General features: G+C 47.2%; 2 protein-coding genes and 1 long non-coding RNA gene across 3 annotated transcripts in view; 1 reads left to right on the forward strand and 2 right to left on the reverse strand.

Annotated features, from left to right (window-relative positions):
* LOC144577696 (uncharacterized) overlaps positions 1-2563 on the forward strand; it is a 37209-nt gene extending 34646 nt beyond the window's left edge. Inside the window, exon 3 of the long non-coding RNA XR_013522181.1 lies at positions 1757-2563. This is a non-coding gene — a long non-coding RNA (uncharacterized LOC144577696). The remainder of the gene's footprint in view (positions 1-1756) is intronic.
* A 136-nt stretch (positions 2564-2699) lies between these two features.
* On the reverse strand, positions 2700-4760 carry LOC100408064 (hydroxycarboxylic acid receptor 2). The gene has a single exon (XM_003733868.5). The coding sequence runs from the start codon at positions 4684-4686 to the stop codon at positions 3595-3597; it is 1092 nt and encodes a 363-aa protein (XP_003733916.3). The 5' UTR covers positions 4687-4760; the 3' UTR covers positions 2700-3594.
* Positions 4761-11578: 6818 nt separating this feature from the next.
* HCAR1 (hydroxycarboxylic acid receptor 1) lies at positions 11579-15986 on the reverse strand. The gene has a single exon (XM_002753127.6). It carries the CDS (start codon positions 15439-15441, stop codon positions 14410-14412), a length of 1032 nt encoding a protein of 343 aa, XP_002753173.1. The 5' UTR covers positions 15442-15986; the 3' UTR covers positions 11579-14409.
* Between the last annotated feature and the right edge of the window lie 4483 nt (positions 15987-20469).

Below are 20469 nucleotides of genomic sequence, written 5' to 3' on the forward strand. Positions count from 1 at the left end.
TGCACAAGTACACAGATGTACATATTTTAAAAGAAAATGGAGATCATATTCTGTTTAGAAACTTTTTCATTTAACAGAGTGCGATCTTCATCTCAAGTCTTTCACTGTATGGCAGGCCCCATGCTCATCGTGCTGGCCGCATTGCTCCTCACTATAGTAGGTTAAGTTCTGATTCCCAAAAGCTGTGTTAACCTGAAACCTTAGAATGTGACCTTATTTGGAATAAGGGTCTTTGTAGGTATAACTAAGGTGAAGATCTCAAGATGAGAGCATCCTGGATTAGGGTGGGTCATAAAGACAGGCATCTTCATGGCTGAGCATGCTGGATCACAACTGTAATCCCAGCACTTTGGGAGGCTGAGGTGGGCAGATCACTTGAAGTCAGGAGTTCAAGACCAGCCTGGCCAACATGGCAAAACCCTCCCTCTACTAAAAATACAAAAACTAGCCAGGTGCGGTGGCAGGTGCCTGTAATCCTAGCTACGTAAGAGGCTGAGGCAGGAGGATTGCTTGAGCCCAAGAGGCGAGGTTGCTGTGAGCCAAGATTATGCCATTGTACTCCAACCTGGGTGACAGAGCAATACTCTGCCTCAAAAACAGACCAAAAAAAAAAAAAGATAGGTGTCCATAGGAAGAGGAGAGGATGCAGAGGGGACCGCCATGTGGAGATAGAGGCAGAGGCTGGAGTGAAGCCGAGGAACATCCAAGAGTGCCGCAGTCTCCTGAAGCTCGGAGTGAGGCATGTAACAGGTTTTCCCTTAGCCTCCGGATGGAAGCAGCCCTGCCAGCACCTTGATTCTGCCCTTCTAGCTTCCAGATCTGTGAGAGAACACATTTCCATTGTTCCAAGCCACCCAGCCACAGGAAATGAACACACGCTCACCAACCTAATTCTCACCTCGGGGCCTTTACATCTACCATTCCCTCTGCATGGCGTGTCTTCCCCCCAGACTTTTGCATTGCTTCCTCTGTTTAGTCATTCATGGCTCAGCTCAAGGTCAATGCCTCATAGAAGCCATCCCAGTCACCCCAGCCCCAGTTACTTTTTATCCCCATTGTCCCATTCCACCAGAGTCGTGACACACACACCCATCCCAAGGCCCCTTTTTATTCCTGCCTGCCTCCTCATCTCAAAAGGCAGCTTGATGAGAACTGTGGCTGCCTTGTTCCTTGTTCTGTCTCCACCACCCAGAACAGCACCTGGCACACAGTTGGTGCTTAATACATAAAACTGATGGAATGGGGCCGGGTGCAGTGGCCCACACCTGTAAACCCAGCACTTTGGGAGGCTGAGGTGGGCAGATCACCTGAGGGTCAGGAGTTAGAGACCAGCCTGGGAAAGATGGTGAAACCCCATCTCTACTGAAAATACAAAAATTAGCCAGGCATGGTGGTGCACGCCTGTAATCCCAGCTACTCAGGAGGCTCACGTGGAAGAATCGCTTGAACCTAGGAGGTGGAGGCTGCAGTGAGCCGAGATCACATCACTGTACTCCAGCCAGGGTGACGGAGCGAGACTCCTTTGTCTCAAAAAACAAAAAACAGATGGAATGCCTGAATCAGTGAATGACTGTGAGTTGTGGAGGTTCGAATACTCCCAACCACCGCTTCCCCTGAAAGAATCGGAGATTCACAAACAGGCTTCCCACTGACTCATGCCTCTGAGGCTGGGGGAATCCCTCTTTTCCTCTGAGCTCATCCCTGACAGCTCTTCCTCTTTAAGGTGATCCTTGCTTTTGGCTTTTTACTTCTACAGGTTTCTTAGTGATACAGACAAGCAAACTGCTCCGAAAGCACGGAAGTAATTCCAGAGCGTCCACCTTTCTTCACTGCCCGCCATTCACCCAGAGCTGGGAGCCTGGCTCTTATCTGTGTTCATGTCAGGAAGTTGAAGCAAGCCTCGTCTTGCCAAAGAATCAAGGAGTGACAGAGTTGGAAATGAAAGCGTAACAGAAACTTGGACTGATCACAGACTCAAACCAGTACATCTCCTTTTCTGCTTCGAATTGGGAACTGAAACCATTCCATAGGAAGCACACTCTTGCCCTTCCTACGGAAAAATATTCGTCTGGCTTGATTCCCTTTTCATATTATTATTATTTGAGATGACATCTTGCTCTGTCACCCAGGCTGCAGTGCAGGGGCACCATCTTGGCTTACTGCAACCTCCGCCTCCCGGGTTCAAGCAATTCTCCCTCCCCCAGCATCCCCAGTAGCTGGGACTACAGGCACTCACCACCACGCCCAGCTAATTTTTCTTGTATTTTTACTAGAAACGGGGTTTCGCCATGTTGGCCAGGCTGATCTCAAACTCCTGACTTCAGGTGACCCGCCGGTCTCAGCCCCCACAAAGTGCTGGGATTACAAGTGTGAGCCACTGCGCCCGGCCTTGATTTCCATTTTAATGCACAAATACTAACAGCAATGTTCACCAAACTCTAATAAAACGTAAGTGCTCTTGCAGTCATATCTGTACTATATCCTTCCAAATTATTTTTAATCCCAGCTCTTTCTTTGTCCAGACACAGGTGTAATTTCTGCTTAGTTATTTCATGATGTCGCTCAGTGTCTGTGTCTTTCTTACTTTGCAGTGTCGAGTAGTTTTCTACCAGGACATAGTTAACAACCCATAAAGGTCTGTGCTTGAGTAAGAAGTCCATTGCTGTGAACCATAACCCAGACATAGCAACACCAGACTGTGTCTCCTATCAAAATTTATTGAAATGGTAGATTTATGGGAAGTACAGAAACACAATCAAATGAACCGGGAGGAATTACCCACCTCCAACCATTGGGCAGCAGCATATTGCCCTGTTAATGGTAAAAGTAAACAGGTGGGAAACAGCTTTCTATCCTGAAGCCCTTTTAACTGCTCAGCCCTCCAGTTAGTATAAACAAGAGAGGAATGGATTAGTCGCTGGTTGACAAGCAGCAATGCCATTTCCTTTCCTTTCATAATACTGTTTAGCTCAGTCCCTTCTGGGGCTAATCCCCTGTTACACCCACTGGAAACACAGATCTTAACCAAAGCATATGAGTCTCTTCGCTGAGTCCATTTCTGCTAATGCTTGGCTGAAAGATGAATTGGTCCACGGAAGCCAGGCGACCTACTATTGGCTTGTTTAATGATGCCTGGGCTCCCTCCAGGAGCAACATAACTCCCTCCAGTCTCAGCTCCCCTTATCCCTGCTAGAGCCCACAGGCAGGCTAGATATCACCCCAGGAGCCGAGAACCTCCCAGTCTCAGGCAGGTGAGGGAAGAAGGCCAACAAGTCACAGGTGGATCTCTGGCTCCAGCTCTGCTCAGCAGAGATGCTGACAATTTGCCCATCCTTGGTCCTGCAAGCATGAGAGATCAAGCAAAAGTTTCAGATGCCTAGAAGCTTTACTCTCTGTTCCCCCAAGATTCCTGCGGTCACACCTCGTAACCAGCCTCCCACTTGTCTGCCGCAGTTTCCCTAAATCGGATTCTCTGAATCTGGAAGTTCCGGGAAACCTTAGGCCGAGTCCAGTGACGCCACTCGATGCCGCAGCCCACCTGTTTCTCCAGAGATCCTGGTTCTTGGTGACAATGTCCCTTCTTAGCATGGTTATTTAACGAGATGCTGGGCCCAGATAAGAGGGGCTCCACGGCTCTCCGGAGTCAGCCATTAAGGCCTCTGGAGCACCTCTGGTTGTGGTCGGATCCCCCGTGAGCTCCACGCTGGTGCTGCGGTTATTATCTGGTTCACCTGTCGTCGTCCTCCGGAGGCAGCGGTTGATCAAAGTGGAGAAGAAGTTGGGAAAGGATGGGCTGGAGAAGTAGTACACCACGGGGTCCAGCATGCTGTTCATGTAGGTGAAGCTGAGAGTCATGAAGAACGCCAGGTCCACTGAGTGGTACGCTTTACAATTCTGTGTGCCCAAAGTGTGCAGGAGCCAGTAGATGCGGATCCGCACAGCCACGCTGGGAAGGAAGCAGATGACAAAGACGATGGCCACCACCGTGATGAAGGTGATGGCTCTCTTGATCTTGGCGTGCCGATCCATTTGTCTCTGCCGTAGGCTCCAGATAATTCTGGCTGAGCAGAACAGGATGATGCCCAGGGGCAGAAAGAACTCCAGGAGGAACATGGCTTCGTGCCACCGGAAGCTCTGGCAGATACTGAAGCTGCTGCACAGATACGCATTGCCGTTCTGGATCAGCATCTTCTTGTACAGGAGGTGGACTGTCAGGCCAATAGTGATCCCCCACAGAAGGCAAGAGATGATGGCTGCTGTCCGATTGGAGATCTTGTTGAGGGCGTGGTGGGGATGGACCACCCGGAAATACCTGTCCACCGCCACCACCGTGAGGAAGATGATGCTGCCCTGGCGGTTCATGGCCAACATGAAAAGCATCAGCCGGCAAGGGATATCCCCAAACTTCCAGTCCCAACGCCTCACATAGTTGTCCATCAGGAACGGCAGGCAGATGATCAGGAGAAAGTCAGCCACCGCCAGGTTGAACAGGAAAATCCGGCTGGATTTCCAGGACTTGAGGTGGAAACAGAAAATCCACAGGGCAAGGCCATTGCCCAGAAGCCCAAAGATAAACTCCAGCCCCAACACCGGTGGCAACACATCGGAAATAAACTTATCTCGGAACACACAGCAGTTCTTCTTGTCAATTTCCAGAAAGTGATCCTGCAAGTACTGCCGATTCATGAGTGCAGCTAGTTGGTCTGATGGAGCGCCTCGCCGGGCGAATGCTTCAGCAAGGAGGCGTGTGTCTGAGTGGTGAACGTGTGGTTCCACCGCCTGCCTTTATGTCATGTCAGGGTGTTGAAATAGATGACTGAATGGTTACCAGGAAACTACGAAATCCCTTAAAAAAAAAAAAAAAAAAAAAAAAAAAGGCCAGCAAGGCTCTTATGCAACCTGCTGTTTGCATAAACAAGTAATAAAAATCCCCTGGGCAGACAGGAACCCACGAAATGTGTTAAATGTAAAGGATAAGTTTAGGCAAGCCGACTGTCATTCGAAAATTACTGAAACATGAAGGACATCCCTTTGGAAGGCTGGGTGCCTGTGTGCTAATTGAGTACTCAACATTGCAGAGCCAATTCACCGTCATTTGCTTGACTTACATAATAAAATAACAGCAATAGCAATAATAATTTTCTGTGTCTCACAGTGAGGTTTTCCAGAAACACTAAGAATTAGCATGAAAAATGAACAGGCATATGACACAAACAGGAGCAGACGTACGATTTCTTCGGAAGTGTTGAGAAGACAGTCGTCACCTGTCTGATGACAGACAGGTTGAATCTGACCACTTTTCCTGTGCCCCCTCTCTGTACAAACGTGGATTGCTTTTCCACACCAGAACTCTGCCATTTTTCTCCAGTTAGGAAAAAAAAAAAAGCCTGCTTGAAGTATAATATTTCATAAGATGTTTAAAAACTTGAGCCCAGTTTCAGTGGCATGTTAAAATAAGTTGGGTTTTTTGTTTGTTTATGTTAGATTTTGATATGCTTCTGTGCTCAAGTGATTTATTTTTAAGTATGTGATTTTTTTTTTGTGCAAAGTTTGTGCTACCAATTTGTTTTTCTGTGTCGTTCTTCATGAAGAGGGGTACCTTAGGATAGAGCACAGGCTTAGTACCCCATAAGCTCACTGTTCTAGATGGCCCAGGAAACTGGTCAGTGACAAACTTGGCCGCAGGTCCCTGAAACGAGCAAAAAAAAACTGTATGAGGTCTCCAACTTGTTTTATGTCCTTAGGAGCTTAGTGTGTGATTTTTTTTTTAATGAGCTTTATTTTTTAGGGTAGTTTTAGGTTCACAGCAAAATTGAGCAGAAAGTATGGACAGTCCTTATACTCTGTCTCCATACACACAAAACCTCCCCAACTAAGTACGTAATTTTTTTTTTTTTTTTGAGATGAAGTCTCACTCTGTCGCCCTGGCTGGAGTGCAACAGCGAAATCTAAGCTCACTGTAGCCTCCGCCTCCCGGGGTTCCAGCAATTCTTCTGCCTCAACCTCCCTAGTAGCTGGGACTAAAGGCATGTGCCACCATGCCTGATTAATTTTTATATTTTTAGTAGAGATAGAGTTTCACTATGTTTGCCAGGCTGGTCTCTAACTCCTGACTTCAAGTGATCTGCCTGCCTTGGCCTCCCAAAGTCCTGGGATTACAGGTGTGAGCCATCACGATTGGCCATAAAATGTAAATTTACTTCTTTAGCTGCAAACCCAGGTTCAATAATAGGAGCTTATAGACTCTTCACAGTACACTAGAGTCAGGATGACCTAATATTAGATTCCTATAGAACTAAAAGTACCTGAAGATGATCCAGGTGAGATGATGATCATGATGAAGAGATGGCGATGACACCTACATTACAGAGATGTTATGTGTTGGACCCCATGCTCAGTGCTTTTACAGTCAGTCGCCTGTTTCTCCCTGACTGTAGCCCATGAGGAAGGTATTATTATTATTGATTCTGATTTCAAAATGAGGAAAGTGAAGCTCAGAGAGGGTGATAAAATATCCAGGACCACCCAGCTCATAAGAGCATAGCTTGAGGCCAGGCATGGTGGCTCACGCCTATAATCCCAGCACTTTGGGAGGCTGAGGCGGGCAGATCACTTGAGCCCAGGAGTTCAAGACCAGCCTTGGCAATATAGCCAAACCCCGTCTCTACAAAAAATACAAAAAATTAGCCACGCATCCTAGCAGGCACCTGTAGTCCCTTGGGAGGCTGAGGTGGGAGGATCACCTGAGCTTGGGAAGTCGAGCCTACTGCGAGCCAAGATCACGTCACTGCACTCCACCTGGGTGACAGCGTGAGACCATGTCTCAAAAATAAAAGAAAAAAAAAGAGCAGAGCTTGGATTTGGATCTGGCAGTGACTTCAAAGCCTGTGTCCCTAACCATTATGCTATACTGCCTCTTACTATGTTATTGCCTTGTCTGTGAGGTTGAAGATCTTGCTCAGAGTGTGGTTGGGATGGAGGTTGTGCTATTCAGGCTCTAGCGAAATGATTGGTGTTTGTTTCTTGCCCTTGCTGCCTGTGAATACTATGCTTCCTTCCTGGAATGAATGTGGACACTCAATAACATCATAAAGTAATCCTAAGGGCCATTATTAAGACTCAGAAAAATCAGTAGTAGTTATTTCTAGAAACTGAAATTTGCAAGGGACTCTTCCTAAGTTTCCCAATTTCATAATATTTTGGGTTTTTTTCCTTAAACAACAGTCATGGATAAAATTAGAAAAGAACAACCAAGGCTGAGCACATTGGCTCACGCTTGTAATTCCAGCACTTTGGGAGGCTGAGGCGGGCAGATCACAAGGTCAGGAGTTTGAGCCCAGCCTCAATGAAACCACGTCTCTACTAAAAATACAAAAAAATTAGCTGGGCATGGTGGCGCATGCCTATAATCCCAGCTACTCAGGAGGCTAAGGCAGGAGAATCGCTCTAACCTGGGAGGTGGAGGTTGCAGTGAGCTGAGATCACGCCACCGCACTCCAGCCTGGCCAATAGGGCAAGACTCTGTCTCAAAAAAAAAAAAAGAAAAGAACAACCATAGGCCAGGCACAGTGGCTCACGCCTGTAATCCCCGTACTCTGGGAGGCTGAAGTGGGCAGATCACAAGGTCAGCAGTTCAAGACCAGCCTGCCCAATATTATGAAACCCCATCTCTACTAAAACTACAAAAATTAGACAGGCATGGTTTTGGGTGCCTGTAGTTCCAGCTACTCAGGAGGCTGAGGTAGGAGAATCGCTTGAACGTGGGAGGTGGAGCTTGCAGTGACCAAGATTGCACTACTGCACTCCAGCCTGGGCGACAGAGCAAGACTCCGTATCAAAAAAAAAAAAAAAAAAAGAGAGAGAGAAAAAGGAAAGAACAACCACGAATGTTAAGTTTGCATAACAACCTGGAGCTCCGGGTGTGCTCTGGCTCTCTCATTAACTGGCTGTGAGACCTCAGCCTCTCACCTCCTCGTGTCTCACGAGGAATTAGATGATCTTCGAGCTTCCTCCGAGCTCTCACACTTCGTGATTCTACACCAAAGTTTGCGACTCCTCGGGCAGAACCTAAACTGCAGCCTTGTTGGATTCTGGTGCCTGCGAAGGAATTTCCGGTCTTCCCACTGCAGTGGGCATGTTTTGTCTTGCTGTGTCCTTCTTTTATGTGTTTACTATTATTTTTCTTACGAGTGCATGAGTTATACAGAAACTTGTTTAATGAATCATTGCAAGAGCGAACGCAGTAATCCCACCGCATTTTGTAGAAACTCCACTTAAAATTTATGACTCACCCAGCTGAATCTCCATGCCTGGTTATCTTATGACAACTTGAGTATGTGCCACTAAACTGGATTGCACCATTGTAAAAATTAATAGTAACAGTATTGCATTGACCTGAGAGATTTACATATGTGATCTCCTTTCACCTTCACGGAAACCCCGTGACAGATGCGTTATTATTGTCATCATCATCTCCATTTTACAGATTGAGCAACTGAGGCTTCAAGAGGTTAAGTAATTAACTATTTCATGTCTTTGAACTAAGCTGGGATTTTTGGTTTTATTTATTTATTTTATTTAAATAGAGATAGGGTCTCACTGTGCTGCCCAGGCTGGTCTTGAACTCCTAGGCCCAGATGATCCTCCTGCCTCGGCCTCCCAAAATGCTGGGATTACAGGTGTGAGCCACCACACTCAGCCATAGGATTTGTGTCTTAATTATCTATTGCTGCATAACAAATCACCACAAAATGTAGTGGCTTGACACAACCTCCATTGTGTCATCTCTCATGGTTCTCTGTTTTGGGTGGCCTCAGCTAGATGGTTCTCATTTGGAGATTCTCAGATGGCAGCTGGGCTAGAGTCATACAGATGCTTAAGCAGGACACTGGGACACCCAGGCTTCTCTCTGTCTCCACAGAGCCTTGACACCTCTCTACATGGCATTCCTGTGGCCTCTCTGTGTGGCCCCTCTATACGGCATCTACATACAACCTCTTCATGGTGTAGTCTGGACTCCGCAAATGGGCATACACGGGGCTTCTGAAAGCACACAGGCAGCCCTTCTTAATGCCTGGACTTGCAACCCCAGATCATCACCTCCACCTGATTCGATCAGGCAAAGCCAGTCACAGAGCTAGTCCACATTCCACCAGGAAATGCCGCCTAAGCGGGGGAGCACCAGGAGGCACAGCACATTGGGGCTATTCTGGGAGGCTCACCACTGCAGAGTGTACATAACACTGAGTTGGGAACCTTCCAAAAAAAATACCAAAATTATCTGGGCATGGTGGCACATGCCTGTGATCTCAGCTACTTGGGAGGCTGAGGCGGGAGGATGGCTGGAGCCCAGTGTTTCAAGGTAACAGTGAGTTGAGATGATGCCACTGTACTCCAGCCTGGTGACAGACCAAGACCCTGTCTCAAAACAAAAAAAGGCCAGGCTCGGTGGTTCACGCCTGGAATCCTAGCACTTTGTTAGACTGAGGTGGGTGGTTTATGAGGTCAGAAGATCAAGATCATCCTGGCTAACATGGTGAAACCCCATCTCTACTAAAAGTACAAAAAATTAGCTGGGTGTGGTGGCACATGCCTGTAGTCCCAGCTACTTGGGAGGCTAAGGCAGGAGAATCATTTGAACCCTGGAGGTGGAGGTTGCAGTGAGCTGAGATCGTGCCATTGTACTCCAGCCTGGGCAACAAGAGCGAAACTCTGTCTCAAAAAACAAACAAACAATAACAAAAATGGCCGGCCTGGTGGCTCACACCTGTAATCCCAGCACTTTGGGAGGCCGAGGCAGGTGGATCACGAGGTCAGTTGTTCGAGACCAGCCTGACCAACATAGTGAAACCCCGTCTCTACAAAAAATACAAAAAATTAGCCAGGCGTGGTGGAGAGTGCCTGTAATCCCAGCTACTCAGGAAGCTGAGGCAGGAGAATCACTTGAACCTGGGAGGCGGAGGTTGCAGTGAGCCGAGATTCACGCCATGCACTCCAGCCTGGGCAACAGTGTGAGACTCAGTCTCACCAAAAAAAAAAAAAAAAAAAAAAAAGAGAGAGAGAGAGGAAAAAAAAATCTGAAAGTCTATTCATGAATCTTTTGCCACATTAAGGGTCGAACAGACAATAGACCCTTCACTCCTCTGCTGACCCCATGGCTTCACCTCTTACCAGGTGGTCGCAGCCCCAGCCTGGACTTTTCATTCCTGCCCTATTGGTCTTCCTGCACTTCCCAAACAGTTTGCTGTTTCTCACCTCTCTACATCCGCCTGGAATACCCTTCCCCACTGTGTCCCTGGTGGCTTCTTGTCCATCCTTCAGAGCCAAGTTTGCAAGCTACTTCCTCTGAGAAGCCTTCCCCCATTCTCTAAGACAGGAGGGAGGGCCCTGGATTCTCCAGGGTCCTGTGGGACCCTGTGTGAAAGTGGCAAACACAGGGTCCCACAGGATTATTTTATTATTTTATAATTTTATTATATTTTATTTTATTTTTGAGACAGAGTCTTGCTCCCCCAGTCTGGAGTGCAATGGCACAATCTTGGTTCACTGCAACCTCCGCCTCCCAGGTTGGAGTGATTCTCTTGCCTCAGCCTCCCGAGTCACTGGGATTACAGGCACCTGCCACCACACCTGGCTAATTTTTTGTATTTTTAGTAGAGACAGGGTTTCACTGTGTTGGTCAGCCTGGTCTCAAACTCCTGACCTCTGATCTGCTCAGCTCGGCCTCCCAAAGTGCTGGGATTAGGCGTGAGTCACTGTGCCTGTCTAACATTTTGGTTTTAATAAAAGGTAAGGAAACCCATTCTGAGAATAGACCAAAACTGGAAGTTTTACCATGGTTAGCATGAATAAAAGATACCTCTTTTTCCACATCATTCCTATAGACTACCTGGCCTGATAGCTCTTCCAGCTTTCTTGTGACTTTTCCTGAAATACTCTAGAAGGAGTAACAAGGAGGAAGGATCGCTTGAACCCAGGAGTTGGAGATGAGCCTGGGCAACATAGTGAGACCCCATCTCTACAAATATTACAGAAAAATTAGCTAGACCTGGTGGGGCCCCAGCTACTAAGGAGGCTGAAGTGGGAGGATTGCTTGAACCCAGAAGTCAAAGCTGCAGTGAGCCATGATTGCACCACTGCACTCCAGACTGGGCAACACAGTGAGACCCCATCTCATTAAAAAAAAAGAAAAAAGAGAAAGAGAACAAGACATGTAAATCAATCATTTTCCTGTTTCAGATAGTTTGTCAAAGTGTTGTCAACAAAGCTATACTCCCCTTCTTTACATCTTCCAAAGAAACTTCTTGCTAACATGTACTTTTTGTCACATTCTGAGAACCTGAAAAGGGAAGCAAATTTAGAATCAAGGCTGTGTTTCAGTTTGGGTTTGATTTTTCTCTCTTTCTGTTTGTGTTTGCTGGTTTTTTTTGTTTTTTTTTTTTGTTTGTTTGTTTGTTTGTTTTTTAGTGAGAACCTCTGCCTGCTTGCCATGCAGTTCTGGATATTTTAGCTTTTTTTTTCCCCTTGGAGGGCAAAATTATAGGGTTCCTTCGACCTAGAGCCACATACAGGACACAGATTTGCTTTCAGAATCCATTTTTATTACGATGAAGCAACAAAGGAGCAGCAGCCTGGGGAATAATTCTAAGAATAGAACTAAAAGCAGAAGTGTGGGTTTTCACAGATTCCTATCAGGAGGATGTATGACTCTTTAATGCTGATACGAATTCTTGCCTTCACTCTTCACCAGGTAACTGAGGGGCAGGGGAATTCAGGCGTGAAAACAGAGCAGCAACTTAAGGGCTCTAAACCCCAGAGGAAATTGCTTCTTTGCCTCTGTTTCTTTATGTGTAAAACATGTTAATATCATAAGTCATAATATTGAGCACTTACTACCAGGCTCTGTACTTAAGGCTTTACATGCACGTAATCATTCATTCATTCATTTAACAAACATTTACTGAGCACCTACTGTGTGCAGGTCCTCCCCTAGGCATTAGGTATATAACTGTACAAATTTCCGACGCTTCAGTAATGTACATTCATTTAACCTGCCCAGTGACACAGTGAAGTTTACTGTAGTTATCCCTGTTTGACAGACGAGGAAAATGGAGCTACAAGTGGTTAAAATAAAACCTGCCAGGCTGGGTGCGGTGGCTCATGCAGGTAATCCCAATACACTGCGAGGCCAAGATGCGGGGACTTTTTGAGGCCATGAGTTTGAGACCAGCCTGGGCAACACAGTGTGTGAGACCTCATCATGGCTACACTCCCAGCTATTCAGAAGACTGAGGTAGGAGGATTGCTTAAGCCCAGGAGTTTGAGGCTACAGTGAGCAATGAGCATGGCACACACTCCAGCCTGGGCAATACAGTGAGACTCTGTGTCTGAAAAAACAATCACAGGTCTAGTACATGCTTGAGCTGAGTTTCAAACTTAGATGCGTCTAACACTCTGTAGCCCATATTTTTCATCACTAGGCTGTGCAGTGCCTCTGAAAAAAGGAATAATAGGGACAGCCTAAAGAGTTGGGTTTTTTTGTTTTTTTTTGTGTGTGAGACAGAGTCTCACTCTGTCATTCAGGCTGGAGTGCAATGGTGCAATCTCAGCTCATGGCAACCTTCACCTCCCGGGTTTAAGTGATTCTCCTGCCTCAGCCTCCTGAATAGCTGAGATTACAGGTGCCCATCACCGCACCTGGCTAATTTTTGTATTTTTAGTAGAAACGGGATTTCACCATGTTGACCAGGCTGGTTTCAAACTCCTGACCTCAAGTGATACACCTGTCTCGGTTTCCCAAAGTGCTGGGGTTACAGGTGTGAACCACCACACCCGGCCTTACAGGGGTGTTTTGAGGCCAAAGAACTAGAAGTTGGCAAAGTTCTTAAGTGGGGAGAGTACCCTGGGCATTTGAGAGAGTATAAATTAAGGATTTGAGAACCATGTTCACCACTTTGCAGGTTGAGAAAGGAGCTACAGTTGGCCTGGAATGTTCCCCCTAATGCAAGGCAGGGGCGGCTTGTCATTTCACAGAGTCCTCTGTTTTGAGGGGTCCAGGTACACATTTGGGAAACTCCTGTGCATGAGGGAGTCTTGCAATAAGAGGACAACATTGATAGTCACACAGAACAGGTCTAGAAACTATATTCCATGAAAGGTTGAAAGTTCTTAACTTCTCCATCCCTAGCCCCCAAAACACTTTATTGTCACACAGCAGTTGACTAATGACCCTCTGGCAAAAATGACACAGTATAGTGCCTGCCACCAAATACAAATCCAGCAAATACCTGGAGAAGAAATAAGTGAATAATTTCAATTCACAGTCACATAACAAGTCGTCAAAAGCAATTGTGTTGGACTCAGCACACGACACTGGAGAAGCCAGGGCTGGGGAACGGATCCTCAGCACCCGCTTTGAAACACACACATGTGAAGGGCAGGGCAGATGGTTTTGCTGCTGTTTTTCTTGGGCTACTGGGAAGTCACAACAATCACAAAGAAATGTACAGAGGGGCCCCAGTAAAGATGAAAATTAATAGGATCAATACATTCCAATCTAAAGAGCCTCATTTGGCCTGAAAAAAGTATTGACTTAGTCTGGTTCCTATTTCCCGAGATGAGAAATGATTTACGCTGAGAGGATAGAAAGTATTGCTAACTGCCCCCAACTCCCTAACAGGAAATACTGCTAACTGCCCCCCCCCCACACCCTCTAAGAGAGAGAACATCACCCATTTAAACACATATGCCCATTTACTTAGCGGATTAAAATTACACGGGGGAGACCAGGCATAGTGGCTCACTCCAGTTATCCCACCACTTTGGAAGGCCGAGGCTGGCGGATCACTTGAGGTCAGGAGTTTGAGACCAGCCTGGCCAACGTGGTAAAACTATGTCTCCACTAAAAATACAAAAATTAGCAGGGCCTGGTGGCTGGAGCCTGTAATCCCAGTTACTCAGGAGGCTGAGACAGGAAAATTGCTTGAACGAACCCAGGAGGCGGAAGTTGCAGTGGGCCAAGATCATGCCACTGTACTCCAGCCTGGGCGACAGAGCAAGACTCCGTCTCAAAACAAAAACAAACAAACAAAATTACACAGGGGCTGTGCAGTTCCTAATCCCCTCCCAACACACACAGACTCCACTCCAGGCACATTCAGTCCCCTGCCATTGTAATCAGATAAGAAAATGCAATCAACTCACTTCAATCAACTGGAACCTCCCCAAAAGGTGCAGTTATGTGAATTTCATTTCCGACAGAATGAGAAGGATGCAGCTCATGTGTGTGAAGCCGTCTTGCAATAAGAAAGAGGAGTGGCAATCTCAAAGCCCCCAACCCCTTAGCATGAGTTAACTCTAGGTCACCGCTCTGTCTTCCTCAACCTTGCTGGTCTGTTTGTTCAGCACCACTCAACACATTTGGGGATCCCACTGCCCATCAGACAGGGTTTGGAAACTATTTGCCACACCGATGGAACTCTTGCGACTGACGTTCGAAACTGGCATCTCTTCCACCCTTTGTGTTTTTGAATGTCCTGGCTGCTTGGGTTTCAGACTGCAGATTTTGAGCTTGTTGTAGAATCTGGGAAACGAGGGACTTGAAAAATAATACACCAGGGGATCCAGCATGCTGTTCATGTAGGTGAAGCTGAGGGTAATGTGCAGGGCCACATGGACAGATGGATCGCAGGCACTCGAGGGCACCGTCCAGAGGAAATAGAGCCTGGCGGACACGCTGGGCAGGTAGCCTGTGATGAACACAACCGCCACCACCATGATGAACCGGGTCGCCCTCTTCATCCGAGCCTGTCTGGCCAGCTGCTGCCTCTGCCTCAGGCTCCAAACGATCTTGAAGGAGCAAAATAAGATGATGCCAAGGGGCAGAAAGAACTCCAGCTGGAACATAATGTCGTGCCAGCCATTGGCTGACTCCATGATGAAGCTCTCACAGGAGACGGCTGTGTCTTGCACACAGAGATGGTTCCCCAGCAAAAGATACAGCGTTCCCAGAATGACCAGGGTCCACAGGGTGCAGACGATGCCAGCCGCCTTCCGGTTGGAGATGGTGTTCACCGCGTGGTGGGGATGGACCACTTTGAAATACCTGTCCACTGCCACCACCGTAAGGAACATGATGCTCCCGGCCCGGTTCATGGCCAAAGTGAAGAGCCCCACCCGGCAGGGAATGTCCCCAAAAGCCCAGTGTCTACCTCTAAGGTAATAATCTGTCCGAAAAGGCAGGCAGATCATGAGCAGGAAATCAGCCACGGCCAAGTTGAAAAGGTAAACAGTGCTCGGCTTCCAGGTCTTCATGTGGAAGCAGAAACCACACAGGGCGACCCCATTGCCCAGCAAGCCCAGCACAAACGCCACGATGAGAAGCGGCGGCATCACCTGGGAGATGGCGTCCCCCTCGATGTGGCAGCACGATCCGTTGTACATGGCGAGGACAGAGCGAGTGTCCGGGTGCGGAGCAGCCCAGGGAGTCCCCACAAAGGCACAGATGCTTATCTGAGCGTTACCACTCACCTGGCTGCTGCGTGTCTGACTTCATCACCCAGGATGCGGGTCCTGCGAGTATGGGTTGGATGCTGCCTCAGCACCGAGAAGAGGAACTTCAGCCAGGAAATGAGAGACCCAGGGAGGTCCTTTCTTTGGAGCCCACTCACAAGCCGCCTGCCTCTCCCAGAGGCCAAGCCTGCAGCCGGGCGAAGCTTGGAAATGCATGCAATTTAGCCAAAGTGGTCGTTTCTGGGAGGCGGCGGGATGCGGGGGTCCAATGAGCCTCGTGCAGTAGAGGAGCCATTGGGTCCAGCTCTGGAATAATTTTTATTTTCGGCTTCGCCCTTCCTGCTCGGAGTCGGAGCTGGAGAGCACACAGAGCTGCCCAGAAGGCAAGAAAAAAGCTTGTTTGTCCTCCCTCCTGGTGGAGAAATCCAAACATTTCCTGGAGTCGTTCTGGGTCTCTGCCTTTGCTTTCCTCCCCTAACCTTTGCCTGACTGCCTGGTCCTCTCCCCATCCCACGGGGCACTCCCATGCGGTGCCAGAGAGGGGAGGCTTTGCTCTGCAGCTCCTTCGGGCCATTTCCTGTGCCCAAAAATACCGCGTTCAAAAATTGGAAGAGTCTGCGGAGAAAACGGTTCTAGTCATGGTACCTGATGGGTGTTCGAAACATTCCTTGCCGGGAGTCCCCTTTCCTCCCCCCTATTCCCACCTCCCCGCCCTTTGCATCTTCCGTCAACCCAAGTGGCCAGTTGCACAAGCAGCAAGACCATGAAATAGATCCAAAGCCCACTTCTCATATGTCCGTCTCCACCAAACGGCCTCTTTCGGAGCCGGTTCCCCCCTCTGCTGGGAAGCAGAGCCTAAAACTTTTACAAGATTTGGCTCTGCCTGGGCAATAAAGTTAACACTCCCGTTCTCTCTCCCTCTTCCTCTTCCTCTTTCTTCCTCTTCTTCACTCCTTTTTTTCTTTCCTTCTCTTTTTCTTTCTTTTTTTCTTTCAAAAAAAAAAAAAAGATTTCCCCATTATAAAATTAGCAATGATATTTTGCTCATGTCTTCTTAATTTTACATAAGTTTCTTGGTAAAGAAAAAACCGTTTCTTGATATATTTTATTAAAAAAAAAAAGATTTGGCCCTGAGATGCCATTGGCTGCTGGAGAGAGCCAAACACCGTGAGATGTACGTTTTTAATTTCATTTATGGGCTGAGCCCATCAATTAAAATTGCCCCCGGGAGCAGATGAGTTCTGGAGGAGCTGGTTAAGGAATCCATCTCTAAAGCAATCGTGAGTAAAATTAGACTGCACCAAAAACTGGAGTCTTTGCTGAAATGTCCTGTCCTTTGGCTTTAAGGATTATCAATCTGCCCTGTGCCTTTCAGCTTCCAGTTTAGAAAATGGGGTAAAAGTGTGGCAAGGTGGCTGGTACCTGTAATTCCAGCACTTTGGGAGGCCGAGGCAGGTGGCTCACTTGAGGAGTTTGAGACCAGCCTGGCCAACATGGTGAAACCTCATCTCTACTAAAAACATACAAAATCAGCCGGGTGTGGAGGCACGCATCTGTAATCCCAGCTACTCGGGAGGCTGAGGCAGGAGAGTCGCTTGAACCCGGGGGGTGGAGTTGCAGTGAACCAAGACTGTGCCACTGCCCTCCAGCCTGGCGACAGAATGAGACTCCGTCTCACTTAAAAAAAAGAGAGAAAAAGAAAATGGGGTGGAAAAGACGGGGTGCATTGAAAGAATGTATCTGTCTTCTAGGTGCACAGTGAAGCCAAATCATCCATCCCAGTGGATGCTGGACTCCAAATGTGTCCACCAACATTCTCCTCTGCCTCGCCCTAGCACAGACCACGGTCACCTCCCACCTGAACTGTTGAAACAATTTCCTAACTATGGGCGCATGCCACCATGCCCAGCTAATTTTTTTGTATTTTTTTTTGTAGAGATGGGTTTTTGCCATGTTTTCCAGGTCTCAAAGCCCTGGGCTCAAGTGATCTACCCACCTTGACCTCTCAAAGTGCTGGGATTACAGGTGTAAGGCACCCGTGCCAAGCCTAACTCCTACTTTTCATGAGAGCTCATAGTAACCATTTCCATTCTGTGGGCCTTTGTGATTCTGGGAGAAGGCGTAATCTAACAGGGGTAAGCATGGTAGGCTACATACCCCAAGATGAGGCTAGAGGGGTAACCCTGAGTGCTTCATTTGCTTAGCATGGATTTTTCAACAAATGGAAAATATTCTTCGTTCTGCGTTCCCAGATACTGTTGGGATTCTTGTAAACACAAATACTTCCCTTTTTTTCACGTGACTAACACCTGCCTTTCTTTTCTAACTCCTTTGTCTCATTAAATCACCTTCCTCTTGCTTTTTTTTTTTTTTTTTTTTTGAGACTGTAGAAGTAGCTGGAAGGCAGAGGATTAAGGAAGAAAAAATCGGTACCTGTTCCTCTGAAAGTCTATTGGTTTTTTGGTTTGTGTGTTTTGAGACAGAGTCTGGCTCTGTCGCTAGGGTTGGAGTGCAGTGGCACAAATGCAGCTCACTGCAACCTGTGCCTCCGGGGCTCAAGGGATCCTTCCAACTCAGCCTCACAAGTAGCTGGGACCACAGGCATGCACCACCACACCTGGCTAATTTTTGTATTTTTTGTAGAGACAGGGTTTCACCAGGCTAGCCAAACTGATACCGAACTGCTGGGTTCAAGTGATATGCCTGCCTCAGCCTCTCAAAGTTCTGGGATTACAGGTGTGAGCCACTGTGCCTGTCCCAAAAATCTGCTTTTTCACATACAATCTGATCTTATTCTATCCCAGGGCTTCCGGAAGGTGCTGCCTCTCTCTTCTTGGACTTCCTGCTCAAGATCATGCTCCAGTGCCCTATTCGTTTGTGCATCAAATTTAAATCTACCTAGGCTGGCGCAGTGACTTATGCCTATAATCTCAGGACTTTGGAAGGCTGAGGCAGGCAGATCACTTGAGGTCAAGAGTTTGAGACCAGCCTGGCCAGCATGGTGAAACCCCATCTCTACTAAAATTACAGAAATTAGCCAGTCATTGTGGGGCATGTCTGTAGTCCCAGCTACTCCAGAGGCTGAGTCACAACGATTGCTTGAACTCAGGAGGCAGAGGTTAGAGTGAGCCAAGATTGCACCACTGCACTCTAGTCTGGGCCACAGAGTAAAACTCTGTCTCAAAAAAGAAAAACTGTCCAGGTGCCTGTAATTCCAGCACTTTGAGAGGCTGAGGAGGGCAGATCACCTGGGGTCAGGGGTTCGAGACCAGCCTGGTCTACATGGTGGAACCGCATCTACTAAAAATACAACAATTAGCCAGGGATGGTGGCAGGCGCCTGTAGTACCAGCTACTCGGGAGGATGAGGCAAGAGAATCACTTGAAGCTGGGAGGCAGAGATTGCAGTGAGCCGAGGTCATGCCATTGCACTCCAGCCTAGGGGACAAGAGTACGACTTTGTCTCAAAAATAAATAAATAAATACATACATAAATTGAAAAATTAATTCAAAATAGATCCAAGATCTAGATGTAAAAGCCAAAACTACCAAACTCTTAGAAGAAAACATAGGGAAAAGCTTAATGACACTGATTTTGGCAATGATTTTTGGATATGACACCAAACATACAAGCAACAGAACAAATAAGATAAATTGGACTTCATCAAAATTAAAAACCTTTGTGTCTCAAAGGATACTCACTATCAACAGACAAGGTGAGGTCAGGTGCAGTGGCTCACACCTGTAATCCCAGCACTTTGGGAGGCCGGGGCAGGTGGATCACTTGAGGTCAGGAGTTTTAGGCCAGCCTGACCAACAGGGCAAAACCTAAAAATACAAAAATTACAAAATACAAAAATTAGCTGGGTGTGGTGGTGCGCACCTGTAGTCCCAGCTGCTTGGGAGGCTGAGGCAGGAGAATACCTTGAACTTGGCAAGCAGAGGTTGCAGTGAGCTGAGATCGCGCCACTGCACTCCAGCCTGGGTGACAGAGTGAGACTCCATCTTAAAAATAAAAACAAAACAAGACCAGACAAGGCAATATGGTTTGGCTGTGTCCCCACCCAAATCTCATCGTTACTTACCACAACTCCCAAGTGATGTGGGAGGGACTATTCAGTGGGAGGTAATTGAATCATGGGGTGGGACTTTTCTGTGCTATTATTGTGATAGTGAATAATTCTCACAAGATCTGGTGGTTCTATAAAGGGGAGTTTCCCTGCACAAGCTCCTTTTCCTTATCTGCCGCCAAGTGAGATGTGCCTTTCACCTTCTGCCATGATTGTGAGGCCTCCCTAGCCACGTGGAACTGTGAGTCCATTAAACCTCTTTCTTTTGCAAATTGCCCAGTCTCGGGTATGTCTTTATCAGCAGCATTAAAATGGACTAATACACAAGGCAATCCATGGGATGGGAGAAAGTATTTGCAAACCACATATATGCGATAAGGGATTAATATTCAGTATATATAAAGAGCTCTTACAAATCAAGTACAACAACAATTTAAAAAAACAATTAAATATAGGCTGGCAGCAGTGGCTCATGCCTGTAATCCCAGCACTTTGGGAGGCCAAGGTGGGAGGATTGCTTGAGCTCAGGAGTTTGAGACCAGCCTGGGTAACATGGCAAAACTCCGTTTCTACAAAAAAATAGAAAAATTAACCAGGCATGGTGGTGTCCACCTGTAGTTCCAGCTACTCAGGAGGCCGAGGCAGGAGGATTGCTTGTGTCAGGAGGTTAAGGCTACAGTGAGCTGAGATCGTGCCACTGCACTGCAGCCTAGGTGACAGAGTGAGCCCCTATCTCCAAAAAGTAATAAAATAAAATGGGCAAAGGCTAGAACAGTCCTATCTCCAAAGAAGATATACAAGGCCAATAAACACATTTGCCAATGAGAGACTCAACAGTATAACTAATCACTAGGGAAATCCAAATCAAAACCACAAGATATCACTTCACA

The sequence above is a fragment of the Callithrix jacchus genome, chromosome 9, assembly GCF_049354715.1.
Source record: "Callithrix jacchus isolate 240 chromosome 9, calJac240_pri, whole genome shotgun sequence".
In the NCBI taxonomy this organism is placed as follows: Eukaryota; Metazoa; Chordata; class Mammalia; order Primates; family Cebidae; genus Callithrix; species Callithrix jacchus.